This window comes from Lutra lutra, chromosome 3 (assembly GCF_902655055.1).
Source record: "Lutra lutra chromosome 3, mLutLut1.2, whole genome shotgun sequence".
NCBI lineage: Eukaryota > Metazoa > Chordata > Mammalia > Carnivora > Mustelidae > Lutra > Lutra lutra.
Genome location: NC_062280.1, coordinates 26826676 through 26840765, shown reverse-complemented (window position 1 = coordinate 26840765; position 14090 = coordinate 26826676). Strand labels below are relative to the sequence as shown.

At 47.0% G+C, this 14090-nt stretch overlaps 1 protein-coding gene across 1 annotated transcript in view; it reads left to right on the top strand.

The window, feature by feature from the left end:
* The window catches only part of MARCHF4 (membrane associated ring-CH-type finger 4), a 107611-nt gene extending 93997 nt beyond the window's left edge, over nt 1-13614 (top strand). Inside the window, exon 4 of the mRNA XM_047720078.1 lies at nt 11837-13614. Within this exon, the coding sequence (XP_047576034.1) occupies nt 11837-12204 (368 nt within the window). The 3' untranslated portion in view covers nt 12205-13614. The remainder of the gene's footprint in view (nt 1-11836) is intronic.
* Nucleotides 13615-14090: the final 476 nt, after the last annotated feature.

Below are 14090 nucleotides of genomic sequence, written 5' to 3'. Positions count from 1 at the left end.
GATGGAGACCTGGAGAACATTATACACTTAAGAGATGGATGCTGAGAATGAGAAAAAAGGGAGGGAATGAGTCACAAAACCAGGGTGGTGGGTCTCTGGAGCAGCAGGAGTGTGCTACATAAGGGTCTGGACCCCATGTTGCTCAGTTTCTTACTAACCTTGGGACCTTGAGTGATTTGTGTAACCACTCTCTGGTTCCCTTCTCTCATCTGTGAAATAGGCTAATAATACCATCTTCAGAGCATTGCTGAGAGGACTGAATACAATGGCGTATGGGAAGGAGCAGGCATCATAAATATCAGTGACCAGGCTGGGGGGCACTTGATCTGGATAGATTCCCCTTGGTGTAGGCACTCATTAAAGGTTTGTGGAAACTGTTAAAACCAGAAACTAGTCACAGCCTAGAGAGCCTGACCCCCTGCCCTCACATAATTGAGAGTCTGCTGTTATATGGAGCAGTTCCTCTTCTTGAAGGCTTTTAGTTCCCTCACCCATGTCCCTTCAGTGAGAAGATCTGATTACATAGAATGTCCTCCTGCCACCTGGCTCCTCTTCCGTTACCTCTAACGACGCTGTCTGCCCCAGCAGAAAAGCTGACAGAGCCTCCCAGCAAACAAATGGGACAGTCTCTGCTCCAGTGGGTCAAGTTATTAGGATTTAACAAGAGCAAATTAATTAAGGTCTTTGGCACCAAAAACATTTTTTTTTTTCACTCCACAGACTCAAGAGATTGGCCACCAAAAAGTCAAATCTGCAAAAATGAGGACCTCATCCTTATCATGTTTATTTTTTCACTTGTGAGTGGGATGTGGTCAGGGAGAAGAAGGAGAGCATTTCTGAGATTGTTCCAAATCTTTAAAACAGCGGAATATGGTAATTTGCAAAATTATAGAAAATCTTTTGTTAAAGCTTCTTCTGTCTGCTGTTCATTGAAGTTCTTTCCTATAATTTAGAGATACTTGGTGTCTGCCCTCTGAGATAAAGGAATTCAAATTCTAATTTATAGTAAATGGGCAAAGGGTAAGGGTGGCAGGACCACAAAAACATGATTTTTCAAACTTAATTTTTTTTAAAGATTTTATTTATTTATTTGACAGGGAGAGAGATCACAAATAGGTAGAGAGGCAGGCAGAGAGAGAAGGGGAAGCAGGCTCCCTGCTGAGCAGAGAGCCTGATGAGGGGCTCCATCCCAGGAGCCTGAGATCGTGACCTGACCAAAGGCAGAGGCTTAACCCACTGAGCCACCCAGGCACCCCCAAACTTAATTTTAATTCACATTAACTAAAAAACACCTGGTAGAAATATTCCTTCTTTTCTTCCTTCCCTTGGGTTAGAAATGACCCCATCTGTCAAAACTTTTAATTCCCTGATTAATAAACTGAAAATATAGAGAAGACAGCCTAGTACCCCCGAAGAGACTTGAAAGTAGAAAATCTAGGTCTGAAGACTAGATTCTCCATGACTTCTGTGACCTTGGGCAAGTTGCTTCTTCCTATTATAGTTCAGTTAAGTCATCTATAAAATGAGACGGTTGAACCTGATAACTTGCAGGGTACTTCTAGGTCTGACATTTGAGGATTTTGAAATCACTTCCATGATAAAAAAGATGTCATAATTCACAGAGGTCGACCACCATGGTGGTGGGGGGATTCCCAATCATGTTTGGCCAGACCAAACAACTGATAAGCCTCAGCCACGTAAATGGGCAAGATGATGTTCAGTCTGGGTTCCATTAAATGCATATGGCTTTTCCAACTCTCCAGATTAACTGTTAACTCATATTCCACCCACCCCCTGCCTTCCCCGACCAGGGCTTCCTATGCAAGGCCCCCTCTCTTCCCTGCTGAGCTGCTAACCGCTCGGTAAATGCAAATGACTGATTTAGAAGCAGACACACCAAATGAGCCCTGTCCCCCTCAAAGGAGACCCTTTGGGAGGCAATTCATTTACTCCAGTGTGCCAATGGGGCTCAAAATAGTGTAGGGACACCTCTTGGGAATTGTCTTCAGTGCCTATAGTACAGTCGTGGGAACAGCTTCAGGAGTGGCATGTCTGTCTGTTGACAGTGGGTCTATGGCTAGGAAAAAAACCTAATCTGGTAATACAGTTCAGGGATGACATGAAACATGCCATTGAACCCAAAGCTGCTTTTCTCTGTGACCTCTACCCTAGCACATGTATTTTAGAGTAACTTCAACAGATATATATATAATTTCAGTGGTTAATACAGTAGAAGTTCCTGATCAGTGGGAAGTTCTCCTCCACACAGAGACTCAGGGACCCAGGCTCCTTCCATTTTGTGACTACTATCCCTTAGGCTTTTGAATCTTTAATTTCCAGTGAATAGAAATTAAAATCAAGGATGGATAAAGCGCGCGCGCGCACACACACACACACACACACACACACACACACTTTTCCCCTCAATACCCATTCTTCAACCTTGGCCTGACTCGTGCTCACATGTAGTCTTGGTCACCCTGCTCCCTATAGGTACAAAGTGCTGAAAAGTCATTCGTTCTCTGTGGTAACTCTGGACTAAGGAAGAGAAGAGTTGGGTTTTGGTGGAGAGACAGTCATGTCTGTCACAGGCTATGTCTTTGAGAAATTTCCAGAGAAGCTCTGCACTAGGACAGCCTAAGAAAGAATACCCAGTTCCAAGGGTAGTCTTTTTTTTTTTTTTTTACATTTTATTTATTTATTTGACAGAGAGAGAGAGAGAGAGAGAGAGAGAAAGAAAATACATGGAGAGGGAGAGGGAGAGGGAGAGGGAGAGGGAGAAGCAGGCTCCCCACTGAGCAGGGAAACCGATGTGGGGCTTGATCCCAGGACCATGAGACCATGACCTGAGCTGAAGGTAGATGCTTAACCAACTGAGCCACCCAGGCACATCTCAGGGGTAGTCTTTTAAAATCCTGGGATTTTGAACTATTTTTAATTATAGAATTCTGGCACATTTGCTTAAATAAACTACTTTTGTAACTTTAACATAACTTCTTTAAGATGAAGTCATATTATTTCATAATATGAAAATAAAATAATAATTAAAATTTACTATTCATTATGTACCAAATGTTAAAAGTGTTTTATGTGCATTATCTTATTTACTCCCTACGAACTTATATGTAGGTATTATTAAAATGCCCATTTTCCTGATAAAAATAATTAAGGCTAAGAGGTAAATCAACCAAGGTCATACAACTAGAACCTAGTTTCATCTGATTTCAAAGCCAATATCCTTAACCACTCTAACATGGTAACACATTTTGTAAATGCATAACACAAAAGACATCTTATTGTGAACTGAAATAGAAATTGTATACTCATACATAGAGACTATAAAAAATTATCTCCACAGCTTCTCTCTCAGGGAGCCCACGACCTAGAACATAGAGGAGGAAGGAGTCCAGACACATGGCACAATTCTGTTTCAAGATGAACCTAAGTTTATGTCCCATTACATGTACAAGCTGTGTGTCTTTGAACAACACCTAAGCCTCTCTGAGCTCAGTTTCCTCTTCTGTCGAGTGGAGATAATACCACCTACCTACAGGGATTTCTGTGAGATGTAGACTATATTTGCAAAGCCCTTTTAGCGTGACAAAACATGGTAAGCATTCCATAAGTACTGACTATCATCGCCATCACCATCATCACCATGACCTTCATCACCATCATCCAGAGTGGCTGAGAAATGCAATTCTGTCTGTATCTTTCCAGATAGTGATAGCTCTGAGCTTTTAGATAACCCCCACAGAAAAAAACCCACAGTTTCTTGGGACATAGCTTCACACAACACACTTCCAGGAATGGATCCCTCGCTTATACCAATGCAGGGATATTTGGGGCCCCAGGAATATTTTTCTTCCCTACCCAGTCCTACTGAGTTGGGCTCATTCATTTCAAGGAGTCTCAGCGCTCTTATGATTTTCCTGCTAAGGTCTTCTCAAGGGTCTCCACAATGCCTTGAGTGGGCAGAGGGATCGGGATGGTCCTGGCTCTGATGTGCTTAGGGACATCCTGTCCAGCTTTACCAAGGTCAACCAGTCCAGCAAGGACCCTGCTGGGAAGGGCATTCTAATAGAAGGGACCTCCAAGGGGACAGCCCCTCCCTGGACATAGACAAGGCATCAACAGGATAGAAACACAAAGGGAAGGTGGTTTTGCTTCGCCCACATTGAAATCTTTCTTTGGGTCTTTATTGCGGAAAGAGTAACTCAAACTAAGACCCAAAGCATGTGGGTCAAGGTGAGCCTGCCCAAAGGAGGCCTGAGAATCCTATCTCGCCACCTCCTCAGAGGGGCTCCCAGGAGCCTAGCCTAGCTACACTTGTGAGGAGCACAAAGTCATGACCACGGAGAACAGCAGATGCCATCTCATGACAGCACCTCCTAGCCCCTAGCCAGTTAGACTGATTTCTTTTCCACGCTTGCTTAATAAGTTCTTCAGTGAAGGTTCTGACAGGGCCGGGCCCTCAAGGGGTTGCATCGGGAAGTTGAGCTTGGCAGTGGTGGGGCTTCAGGGTGAAGTCTTTTCCCGCAGCTGTGTGACAGCGGGGGACTCTGCAGGCGGGGAGCACCCCTCCCCTGGCACTGTGGAAGGCTCTTCGTGGTGGGAGAGGAGCCAGGAGTGCAGGCTAGTCACCGCATCTGCAGAATCAGCTGGCCCCTAGCGCTGCTCTCAGCTCCAGCATCTTATTCATGTATAAACAATGACTCAGACTGAGGATTGGGAAGGGCAGTCAGGAGTCGGAAGAACAGGTGTTTGCGCTTGGGAACCGGGTTGGCAATAAAGGAGGAGGAAAAGATACCAGTGGGCTTTTTCTGGCCTGTAATTTCCACCCCCATCCCCACAACAATCAGTATCACATGGCTTGGGCATAGCCCCAAGCAAGAGCACACAGGACTCATTACCTCTTTTTAATCTCCTAACAGCCCCATAAGCAAGGAGGTATCAGTCCCATTACTGAAGAGCCTGGGGCTTGGGAAGAGGAAGTGATTTGCCCAAATCCCTAGGGCTAGTAGGTGGCAGAAACCCTGAATGTACACTGTGTGAGGTGCCTCTGAACTGTGCGACCCAAAGTCTTCTGGGTCTAGAAGGGAAATATCTATTTCTTTAGCTGTCTCATGTTTCCATGTCTGTCTCATCTGGAACTAGAGCATTTTTAAAAAATTACCTAGAGCTCTTGGGGAGCCGGACTGGCTTAGTGGGTTGAGCACCTTGACTCTTGGTTTCAGCTTGGGTCATGATCCCAGGATGGTGAGATTGGGCCCTGCACTGGGCTCCATGCTCAGTGGGGAGTCTGCTTGGGATTCTCTCTCCCTTACCCCCTTTGGCCCTCCCCTCCCCTTGTGCTCTCTCTCCCCAAAAAATAAATAAAACTTTTTAAAAAACTACATACAGCTCGGGCGCCTGGGTGGCTCAGTCGTTAAGTGTCTGCCTTCAGCTCAGGTCATGATCCCAGGGTCCAGGGATCAAGGCCCACATCAGGCTACCTGCTCAGCGGGAAGCCTGGTTCTCCCTCTCCCACTCCCCCTGCTTGTGTTCCCTCTCTTGCTGTGTCAAATAAATACATAAAAAATCTTTTTAAAAAAATTACATATAGGGGTGCCTGGGTGGCTCAGTGGGTTAAAGCCTCTGCTTTCAGCTCAGGTCATGATCCCAGGGTCCTGGGATCGAGCCCCACATCAGGCTCTGCCCAGTGGGGAGCCTGCTTCCTCCTTTCTCTCTGCCTGCCTCTCTGCCTATTTGTGATCTCTCTGTCAGATAAATAAATAAAATCTTTAAAAAAAAATTACATATAGCTCTTTCTTTGACCAAAGTTCAGAGCCTTCCATGAGGCAGTAGCCCAGGTAAGGACCATGTTATAGGCAGGGCTGCTCAAGTGTGGTCAGCACACAGGCAGCAGTGGCTTAGAAATGCAAGTCCTCAAGCCTCATCTAAGACCAACTGATTCAGACTCTCTGGAGGTAGAGCCCAGGACCCCGTGTTGTAACAAGCTCCTTGGCGGATTCTGATGCATGCTAAAGTTGAGAAGCACTGTTGTACAGTTGTCTGTAACTTTTTTTCCACCAAAATCAGGATACCAGCAGGACAGAAGGGGCAGGAAGGAGGATTTGGGCATTGCTGAGGGGACAAGAGGCTTCTCTGCAGACTTCTCAGTTAGCCTTCACTTGTTAACTCCATACATGATAAGAACCAGTTCTTTTGTTCCATCACAGGTGCTTAGAGAAGCACATAGTAGGTACTCAGGAAATATCTAAATAGAATTAAATGGTATCTCACCGCTTCGGGCACAGCAAGAGCCATTGGCCAATATTCAGCAGGGCAGGACTGGGATGGTAATGCCAAGCAAGGATTGAGGACTTCCTGAGAGTGCTAGGTCAGCGGTGAGTTAGGGTCAGGGGGAGCCAAGCAGACAGGACCACCCACTCACAGTGGCCATCTTGCCTCCCTTCTCACGGGCTAACCAAAGGGCCACTTCCACTGGAGGCCAGTGGGAAGAGAGATGATGACAAGCAAAGTATTCTGAGAGTTGTGGAGCCTCCAGCGATGGGAGGAAGAGCTGCCCCCAAAGGTGGGGAGATGTCAGGGAGATGAAGGTAGCAATTCTTCTGGAACCGGATTTCCCACAAATACAGTCCAGGGTTGAGCACCTTGGAGGTGGTTATGAAGTCACTGTTAAATGAAACAAAAAATGCCGGAGAAGGACCAATCAAAACACACTGAGTTTCCCATATGGTTTCTCTTTTTCTATTGCCTCTCTGCCTCCCTTCACCAGTAGCTTTCTTTCCTCCTATTCTAATTTCAGCCTCTCTCTCCATCCGCTGCCACTTCCAACCCATCTTCCTTCTCTCTCATCTCAACTTGCCTATTTTCATCCGTCCCAATCAGATAAGCCCCGCCCACCTTACTCCGTTTTTGTTTTGTTTTTATTCTGCCATCCAAGGAATCAATAAGTAATTTGTAGATCAAGAAGCAGAGAGAGCTAAGAGGAGTGGATGCGAATGAGGTAGTTCGTGCTTTTCCCATTTTTGCCAAACAAGCATTATCTACAAAAACAGGTGCACCTTCCCCCCTTCAGCCATCTATCCATTAAAGTGGTTTAATTACTTCCTGAACACTAGACAGTTAGATAATTAGAAGGTGGCATTCAGACCAAAAATTTAAGCCACCCTCTTCAATCAGGGTAAAATTGTCTGATCAAGAAGCTAATTAAGAATCAAGTGTAGTGGCTGTTATTGGAAAGTTAGTTTGGGTCTTCAAAAGATCCTGCTTCTCTTTTCCCGAGGCCCCCATCTCCTCCATTGTCACCGAGGCTTTGTTAAGTTCCTGCTACTGTGTTGGCTGCCCAACCCTCAACCATTCCTGGCCTCTGTCCTCGAGGGGTTTACAGTCTGGGAAAAGAACATTGAGGTGCTCAAATAGGCCTGTGGAAATAATGAACACAGGACACGTATTCACAAGGTTGAAGGAAGTAAGTAGGGTAGGATGATGAAACGGGGCAGAGAAGATGTCTCCTTGTCCCGTATCAGACAGGCCATATCAAGGAGACCATTGGTGGTCTTCAGATTTATGAACTCCTAGATTCTTCTGTGTGGTTTTTGTTCCAGGGAGATGGTCCTTAGCCTTCATCAGATCCTCAAAGGGGCACATGACCCAAGAGATTAGGAACAATTGGGCCACAGGGAGACTGTCTCTCTAACAAACTCTGGAAAACTTGATGCCAGAGTGCAATTTCAGGAACTATTGTCACATTAGAGGAAAGAGTAGCAGTGGGTGGCTATCTTGTCTCCTAGAATCGCAGTGTGTTCAAGGTTGGAGAAGCTTTGAGATGTTTCCATCCCATCTCTGCTTGACATTGAGGAGGCTGGAGTGACTCATTGTTATTTGCTGTGAGTCAGCTCTTCCCCCCAGAGGCCAGGCCAGCAGCCTCCCCTCCACTGACAGTTGCTACGGGGTGAATGCCCAGTCTTCTCACTCCCCAACACATGGCCCAGCCTCCCAGACTACCCTCATGATATGGACCATCACCCCTTTCCTTTTATGTGCTTCCCTTAACTGGCTCCATCTTCCCAGCCCTTCCTCTGGACCTCATGGTCCATCACTAGCAACTTCTGTGAGTGTTTCTTTCATTGAAACAGCTGTCTTCTGAGGACACTGTTTCTTGCTGTCTCAAGTGGTAGCTGCTTTTTCTCCCATATACTCTATTCTATGGGTCCTGGAGGTGAAATCCACATCCTCCTTCCTCCCCATTATCACTTCCAAACTGCTACTCTGCCTTTATCCTTCAGAAGCTTCAGTCCCTTTGAAGTGCATGTAACCATATTTGATGACACTTTTCCCTTCTTGATGCTATGGACTGCTGGCTGCCTACTCATTCCTTACATTCCTGGGGGCACCTAGTTCATACATTCCTTCCCACCATTCCTGTCTGTAGCATCCCTGTGATCAGTAGCTCTCAGGAGAGGTGGTACCATCCCCTAGGGGACATTTTGGAAATCTTTGAGATTTTTTTTGTTTGTTTTCTAATGTAGTTGTGCCCCAGAATTTATGTTGAAATCCATACTGTCCAGTTATAAATGACTTCTCCTGTGTTTTTGGTTTTTTTACATTATCTGTTTAGGGCATCACATTAATTTAATTTTTAAAAAATCATGGTAGCTTATTTATCTTATGAATTTCACTTCAGGATAAGAAAGGGGATATTAAATTATATTTGTTTTAAAAGGGGGGCATTTGGTCTGATAGCATTGAGGATGGTTGATGCAGATAATCTGTCCAGCTTTTTGGTTACCTCATTACTCCACAGGTCTTTTCCTCTAGCCCACCTCATCCCCTGCCCAAGTGGACATTCCCTAGACCTCATCATCACCAAGAACCACACCATTTCCAAAGTCTGGATTTAAACATCCTGCTCTCTGAGCCTCAACCCCCCAATCCCATTCCCGTAGTTCATTAACTCTAGCAATTCTGTAACTTCAAAGAGATCTCTTGGCATTGACCCTATCACTTTCCATTTTTCCTTATCCCTTTTGTGTATCACTTTCCTCCTCTCCAGCCCAGACTTCATGGGCCAGTGTGACAACCACAACCTTGCAAACATCCATAATTCTGTGTCCTCTCTTGCCTGTCTCACTTGCCTGGGAAAAGTCTATCCTGATTAAACTCAGCTTTCTCACTCCATAGGTGCACCTAGCAAGCAGTTGAAGGTATGGAGAAAAACCACACAACTCTTTTCAAATTTGTGGCCACAAACCTCAAAGGGACACTCAACACTATTAGACAATTATTTCATATCTCCTTTGTAAATTCAGTCTTCCACTTTCCAAGATAATGATTTCCCACTTTTCTTCTCTCCATGAATCTTCAACACTTCCTCCCATTTCCCTTCCATCTTAGCTGATGAAATTATAGAAGAGACAGAGGCACTTGGATGAGAACTATCTGATTTGTACATCTATCATCCTCCCTCCACCTGTGCCTACTAAGCCAGTGGCCACTCCTGATTCTACCTGAGCTGCCGCTCAACAGAATCTGAGAGTTAGCACACATTCTTTCTTGAAATGTATCCTTCTCTAGATTTCTGGGTCTACACACTTGCTGGTCTTGTGTTTATATCACTTACTGCTCCTTCAGAGCCTCTTTTGCTGGCTCTACCTCCACCAAACCTCTACACACGAGAAGGCCCAGGAATCTGCCATTGGCCCTCTTCTCTTACCTGTCTACCTTCTCTCCCCAGAAGATCTGGGCCATTTCTAAGGCTTCAGAGTCTACCTCTACACTGATGACTTCTACCTCCAGGCCAGCCTTCTCCCTAAACTCAGACTCATATGTCCAACTGCCCACCTGGACCTTCCAGTGAGATTTCTATCAGCCATTTTAAATCACCATAACCAAAATATAACTACTAATCACTGTGGCAGGCGGAATAATGGCCCCCAAAGACATGCAGGTCCTAATCCCTGCAGACTGTTAATGTTACCTTATATGGCAAAAGGGACTTGCAGATGTGACTAATTTAAGAACTGTGAACTAGGGGGAGAATCCTGGATTATTTAGGTAGATTGAATGCACTCCCAAGTGTTCTTATAAGAGCAAGACAGAGAGAGACATTGACAGAAGAGTAGGAGATGTGACATTGGAACAAAGATGTGGAGCCATATATGTAAGAGACAGGGAATGCAGGCAACTTCTAGAAACTTAAAAGCAAGGAGATGGATCCTCTTCTCAAAGCCACCAGAAAGAACCAGTCCTCTAACACCTTCACTTTAGACTTCTGTCTCCAGTACTATAAGAGAATACATGTGTGTTGTTCTAAGTCAAAGTATATGGTCACTTGTTACAGCAGCAATAGGAAACTAATACAGTCATGACCACTGCCACATAAATCCATCCCTCCTACCCTCTTGCCGTCCACATATTAGCAAATGGCACCACCACCAAAAGCTCCTGAGTTGTCCAGATTTTTCTCTTGACTCATACCTTACCTGTCAGCAAGCCTGTGAGCTCTACCTCTACATATGTCCTGACCACACGATTTCTCACAGAACCCTCTGCTATAACCCTAGCCTGGGCCACCATCCCTTCCTGCTTGAATCACTGTCACTTCCTGCTCCTGTTCGTTTCCCTCATCCAGTTCCACAGGAGCCAGGATGAACTTTCTGAAGGATAAACCAGAGCACATCACCCTGCCCCCCATTAAAACCCTTCAGTGGCTTCCCATTATACTTAGGATAAAATAAAAAACCCCTTGCCATGGCCTATAAGGCCTTATCATATTGGCCTCTGCACCCCCTTCTCTCTCTTTGTACTTCCCACTCATCACTGCACCTTGGCCACACTGACCTTTCTTCTGACCCATGTGCATTCCATTCCCATTTCCTGGCCTTCACACTTGCAGTTCCTATCACTAACATGCCCCCTCTCCAGATTTTTGCATGGTTTCTTCCTTCTCATCATTTACATATCAACGTAAATACCACCTCCCCTCAAAAGGCCTTTCCTGCCACCCTCTCCTCTTGATGATAAAGCAGGACCCTCAGTGTCTATAGCCAGTGCCTCTTTAACCCTATTTTATCTTCCTCGTAGCATCCGTCAGCGCCTGAAATAGTCTCACGTGTTTGTTTATGAGTCTGCTGCACATCTCTCCACTAGACTATAAGCTCTCGGAGGGCAGACTGCACCAGCCCCAGTGCTTGGCACATACTGGACACATAATCAATCTTCATCTGCCTTGTTGTCTGCCGTGGCTTCTTTCTGGCTCTACACTGCTTCTGGCCAGGATAACTGTGTCCAAGTTGTCTTTCCCAGGGATGTAGTTCAGTACCATTGGGCTATTTGTTAAGCAGCAAAGAGTTAACTGGTGGAATTCCAGACATCAATTGGCAGGTAGGGAATGCCCGTGGGTACCATTCATGGTGCCTTTGAGAGTACATGGTTCCTTCAACATCTGCCAAGTGCCGGGGCCGTGGCTACATGGTAGAGGTAGGAAAATTGTCAATGGATGATGATTTGGGGTTTTGTCAAGCCAAGAAGTGGGAGGGGTGGAGGAGAGGGAGGTAAAGGCATTGCACATAGGTACACCACCATTTCATGAACTAGGTATGGCAGCCTTCCACCTTCTCCTTCTGAGGACTCACTGAGCTTAGAAATACAGAGATGGTAGCCCTATGGCTCAGAGCTGAAAGAGAGGCTTGAAAAGAACAAATCAAACTGGTACAAATCTAGTTTGCTCCAACATCTCTCGGTTGATACGCACAGGGAGACACTTTTTCCAGCAGTGACTTCCAGTCTCTTACTCAGCCTTTGCTTTCCTCTCTCCCTGGTGCCGCAGGTCTCATCGTGCACGAGGGACCCTCTGTGTACCGCATTTTTAAACGCTGGCAGGCTGTCAACCAGCAGTGGAAAGTGCTGAACTATGACAAGACGAAAGACCTGGAGGACCAAAAGTCGGGAGGCAGGACAAATCCCCGGACCTCCTCAGCCACCCAGGCCAATGCCCCCTCCTCGGAAGAGGAGGCCGGGGGCACTCCGGGCCCTGAGGAAGGCCCTGCCCGGGTGGCCAGCCACCCCTCAGGCCCTCTGTCCGATCACCACTGTGCTTATACCATCCTGCACATCTTGAGTCACTTACGACCTCATGAACAGCGGAGCCCCCAGGGTGGGAGCCGGGAGCTCGTCATGAGGGTCACGACAGTGTGAGACGAGAGACCTGGAAGGGAGGCCGTGACCATGCACAGAGATGGGAAGGCTGGGCCGGGAAGGGGCCAGGGCCTGCCGGGGCCACAGTCTGGGGAACAGGTGTGGGGAGGCCAGGGGGCACCCCAGGGGCTGGAACAGAGGGCAGGCAGAGGGCAGTGGGCCTTGAGGGGGGCCTGCATGGCAGGGTCAGAGCTGGAGTGAGTGAGGCTGGTGGCCAGTCAGTCGAGCCTAATCTCCCAGAAGAGCAAGGAACTCCAGGACAGACTCAACAAGGAAGTACGATCCAGCTGGAAACGAAAGGAAACACAAGGACAACAATCCCAGACGTGCCCATGCACACAGCACCTGGGCGAAGAGGGGGCTGGGGAGGGCGAAGCTGGGGAGTTGTTGGTGGTCATGCCCTGTGGGCATGAGGGCTGGGGAGGAACAATGCAAAGGGTGCACGAAGGAAAGGCACTGTGGCCTGCCTGCCTTGTTTCCCCCTTGAGTTTGCTTTTGTTTCTCCTAGGGCTGTGTTTGGGGCCGTGGTGGGGAGGGAGAGGGATGGGTGTGGGCTGGCAAGGATGACAGGCAGTATTGGTGGCCTCTGGGCTCATCTGGGTAGGCAGGATTCCTGACTCAGATGGCTTTAGGGACTCTGGGGCCATGTGCAGGGAGGGAGATGCTGGAGCGAGCCCCCAGAGGGAGGGTGAATTTTGGCTTCTCCCAATTTCAGAGGGGCTCAAAGGGGGCTTAGGTTTGGAGATGGGTGTCTTTTTGTGCCCTTGTTGCTTTATTTTATGGTGGTTTGGCTCAAAGATGTTTACAAGAAACACACACACACACAACTAGAGAAAAGTACAGGTTTCCCGTGGGTATCTCAAGCACAGTCCTGCTGTGGCTTCTGCCTTCAAAGTTGTCAATCCAGGAGTGACTTTCCCAACTACCCAACCCTGCCCATGGCCAGGACACGCTCAATATCATGCCTTCTCCTGCTTTGGCGCATGCAGAGACCCAGGGCCCCCAAGGGCAGAGCACCTCCCACCCAGGATAGCTGCTACAACAGATGGGAGGAAGTTGGCTGGACATGCCCCAAGGAGTGGAGTGGAGACCAATCTAAGTATTCCTTGTAACTTGGGACCCTCCCCGGAGGGCGGTCATCCCTCAGTGCTACAAACTCCCTGGTCCCTCCCATGTAGCTAGGTAGGGTGCAGGGACCCTAGCAAGGAGCACTGCCCTTGAGCCCACCTGCCAGTTCCTGGGACCTTGCCAGGAAGGCCATGGGGGGTGGTCACCTGCAGAATTTCTCATTGTCAATGCACAATGGCCGCGCCATCCATGGGTATTAAAGGGACACTGTCAAGTACTTTTTTAAACTAGTTTTTAGGGTTTTTTAAAACTCTCTGTTGTTTGTATTATTCTCTTAAAAGCTTGAAAATAAAATTTCTTTCCCTATCATTAGTGTCCTTTTCCATATGGAAGTTTTTCCTTCCTTCTTGATTCCCCTCTTTTCTTTGTCGGCTCCACTTTCTTCCTTGCAAGAAATCATTTCTCTCTGAGGGTCCAGAGGGGGCAGGTGTGTGTTTGTGTGTGCGTGTGTGTGTGTGTGTGTGTGAATCAGTGACTCTGACCTCTCACTGGCTTCCCAGCACATGGATTCCTTCAAGTCAAAAAAGAGGACCAACTCCCAAACTCTCTTTAAGTTTCTGCCTAGGAGTCCTAGAAGCAGAAACCATTAGTGCTTGAGGAAATCTGGAGAGACTTTTTACCCCATCGAGTCATTTCAGAGAAGCTGAGAGAATCACGGGAGAGAGGTGTGTTAGGACCTCATTTCCCCTGACAGTCTTCCACTGAATATCAGAAAGCTCCCAGTGCACAGCTGACACAGGCCTTACTTGCACATCTCA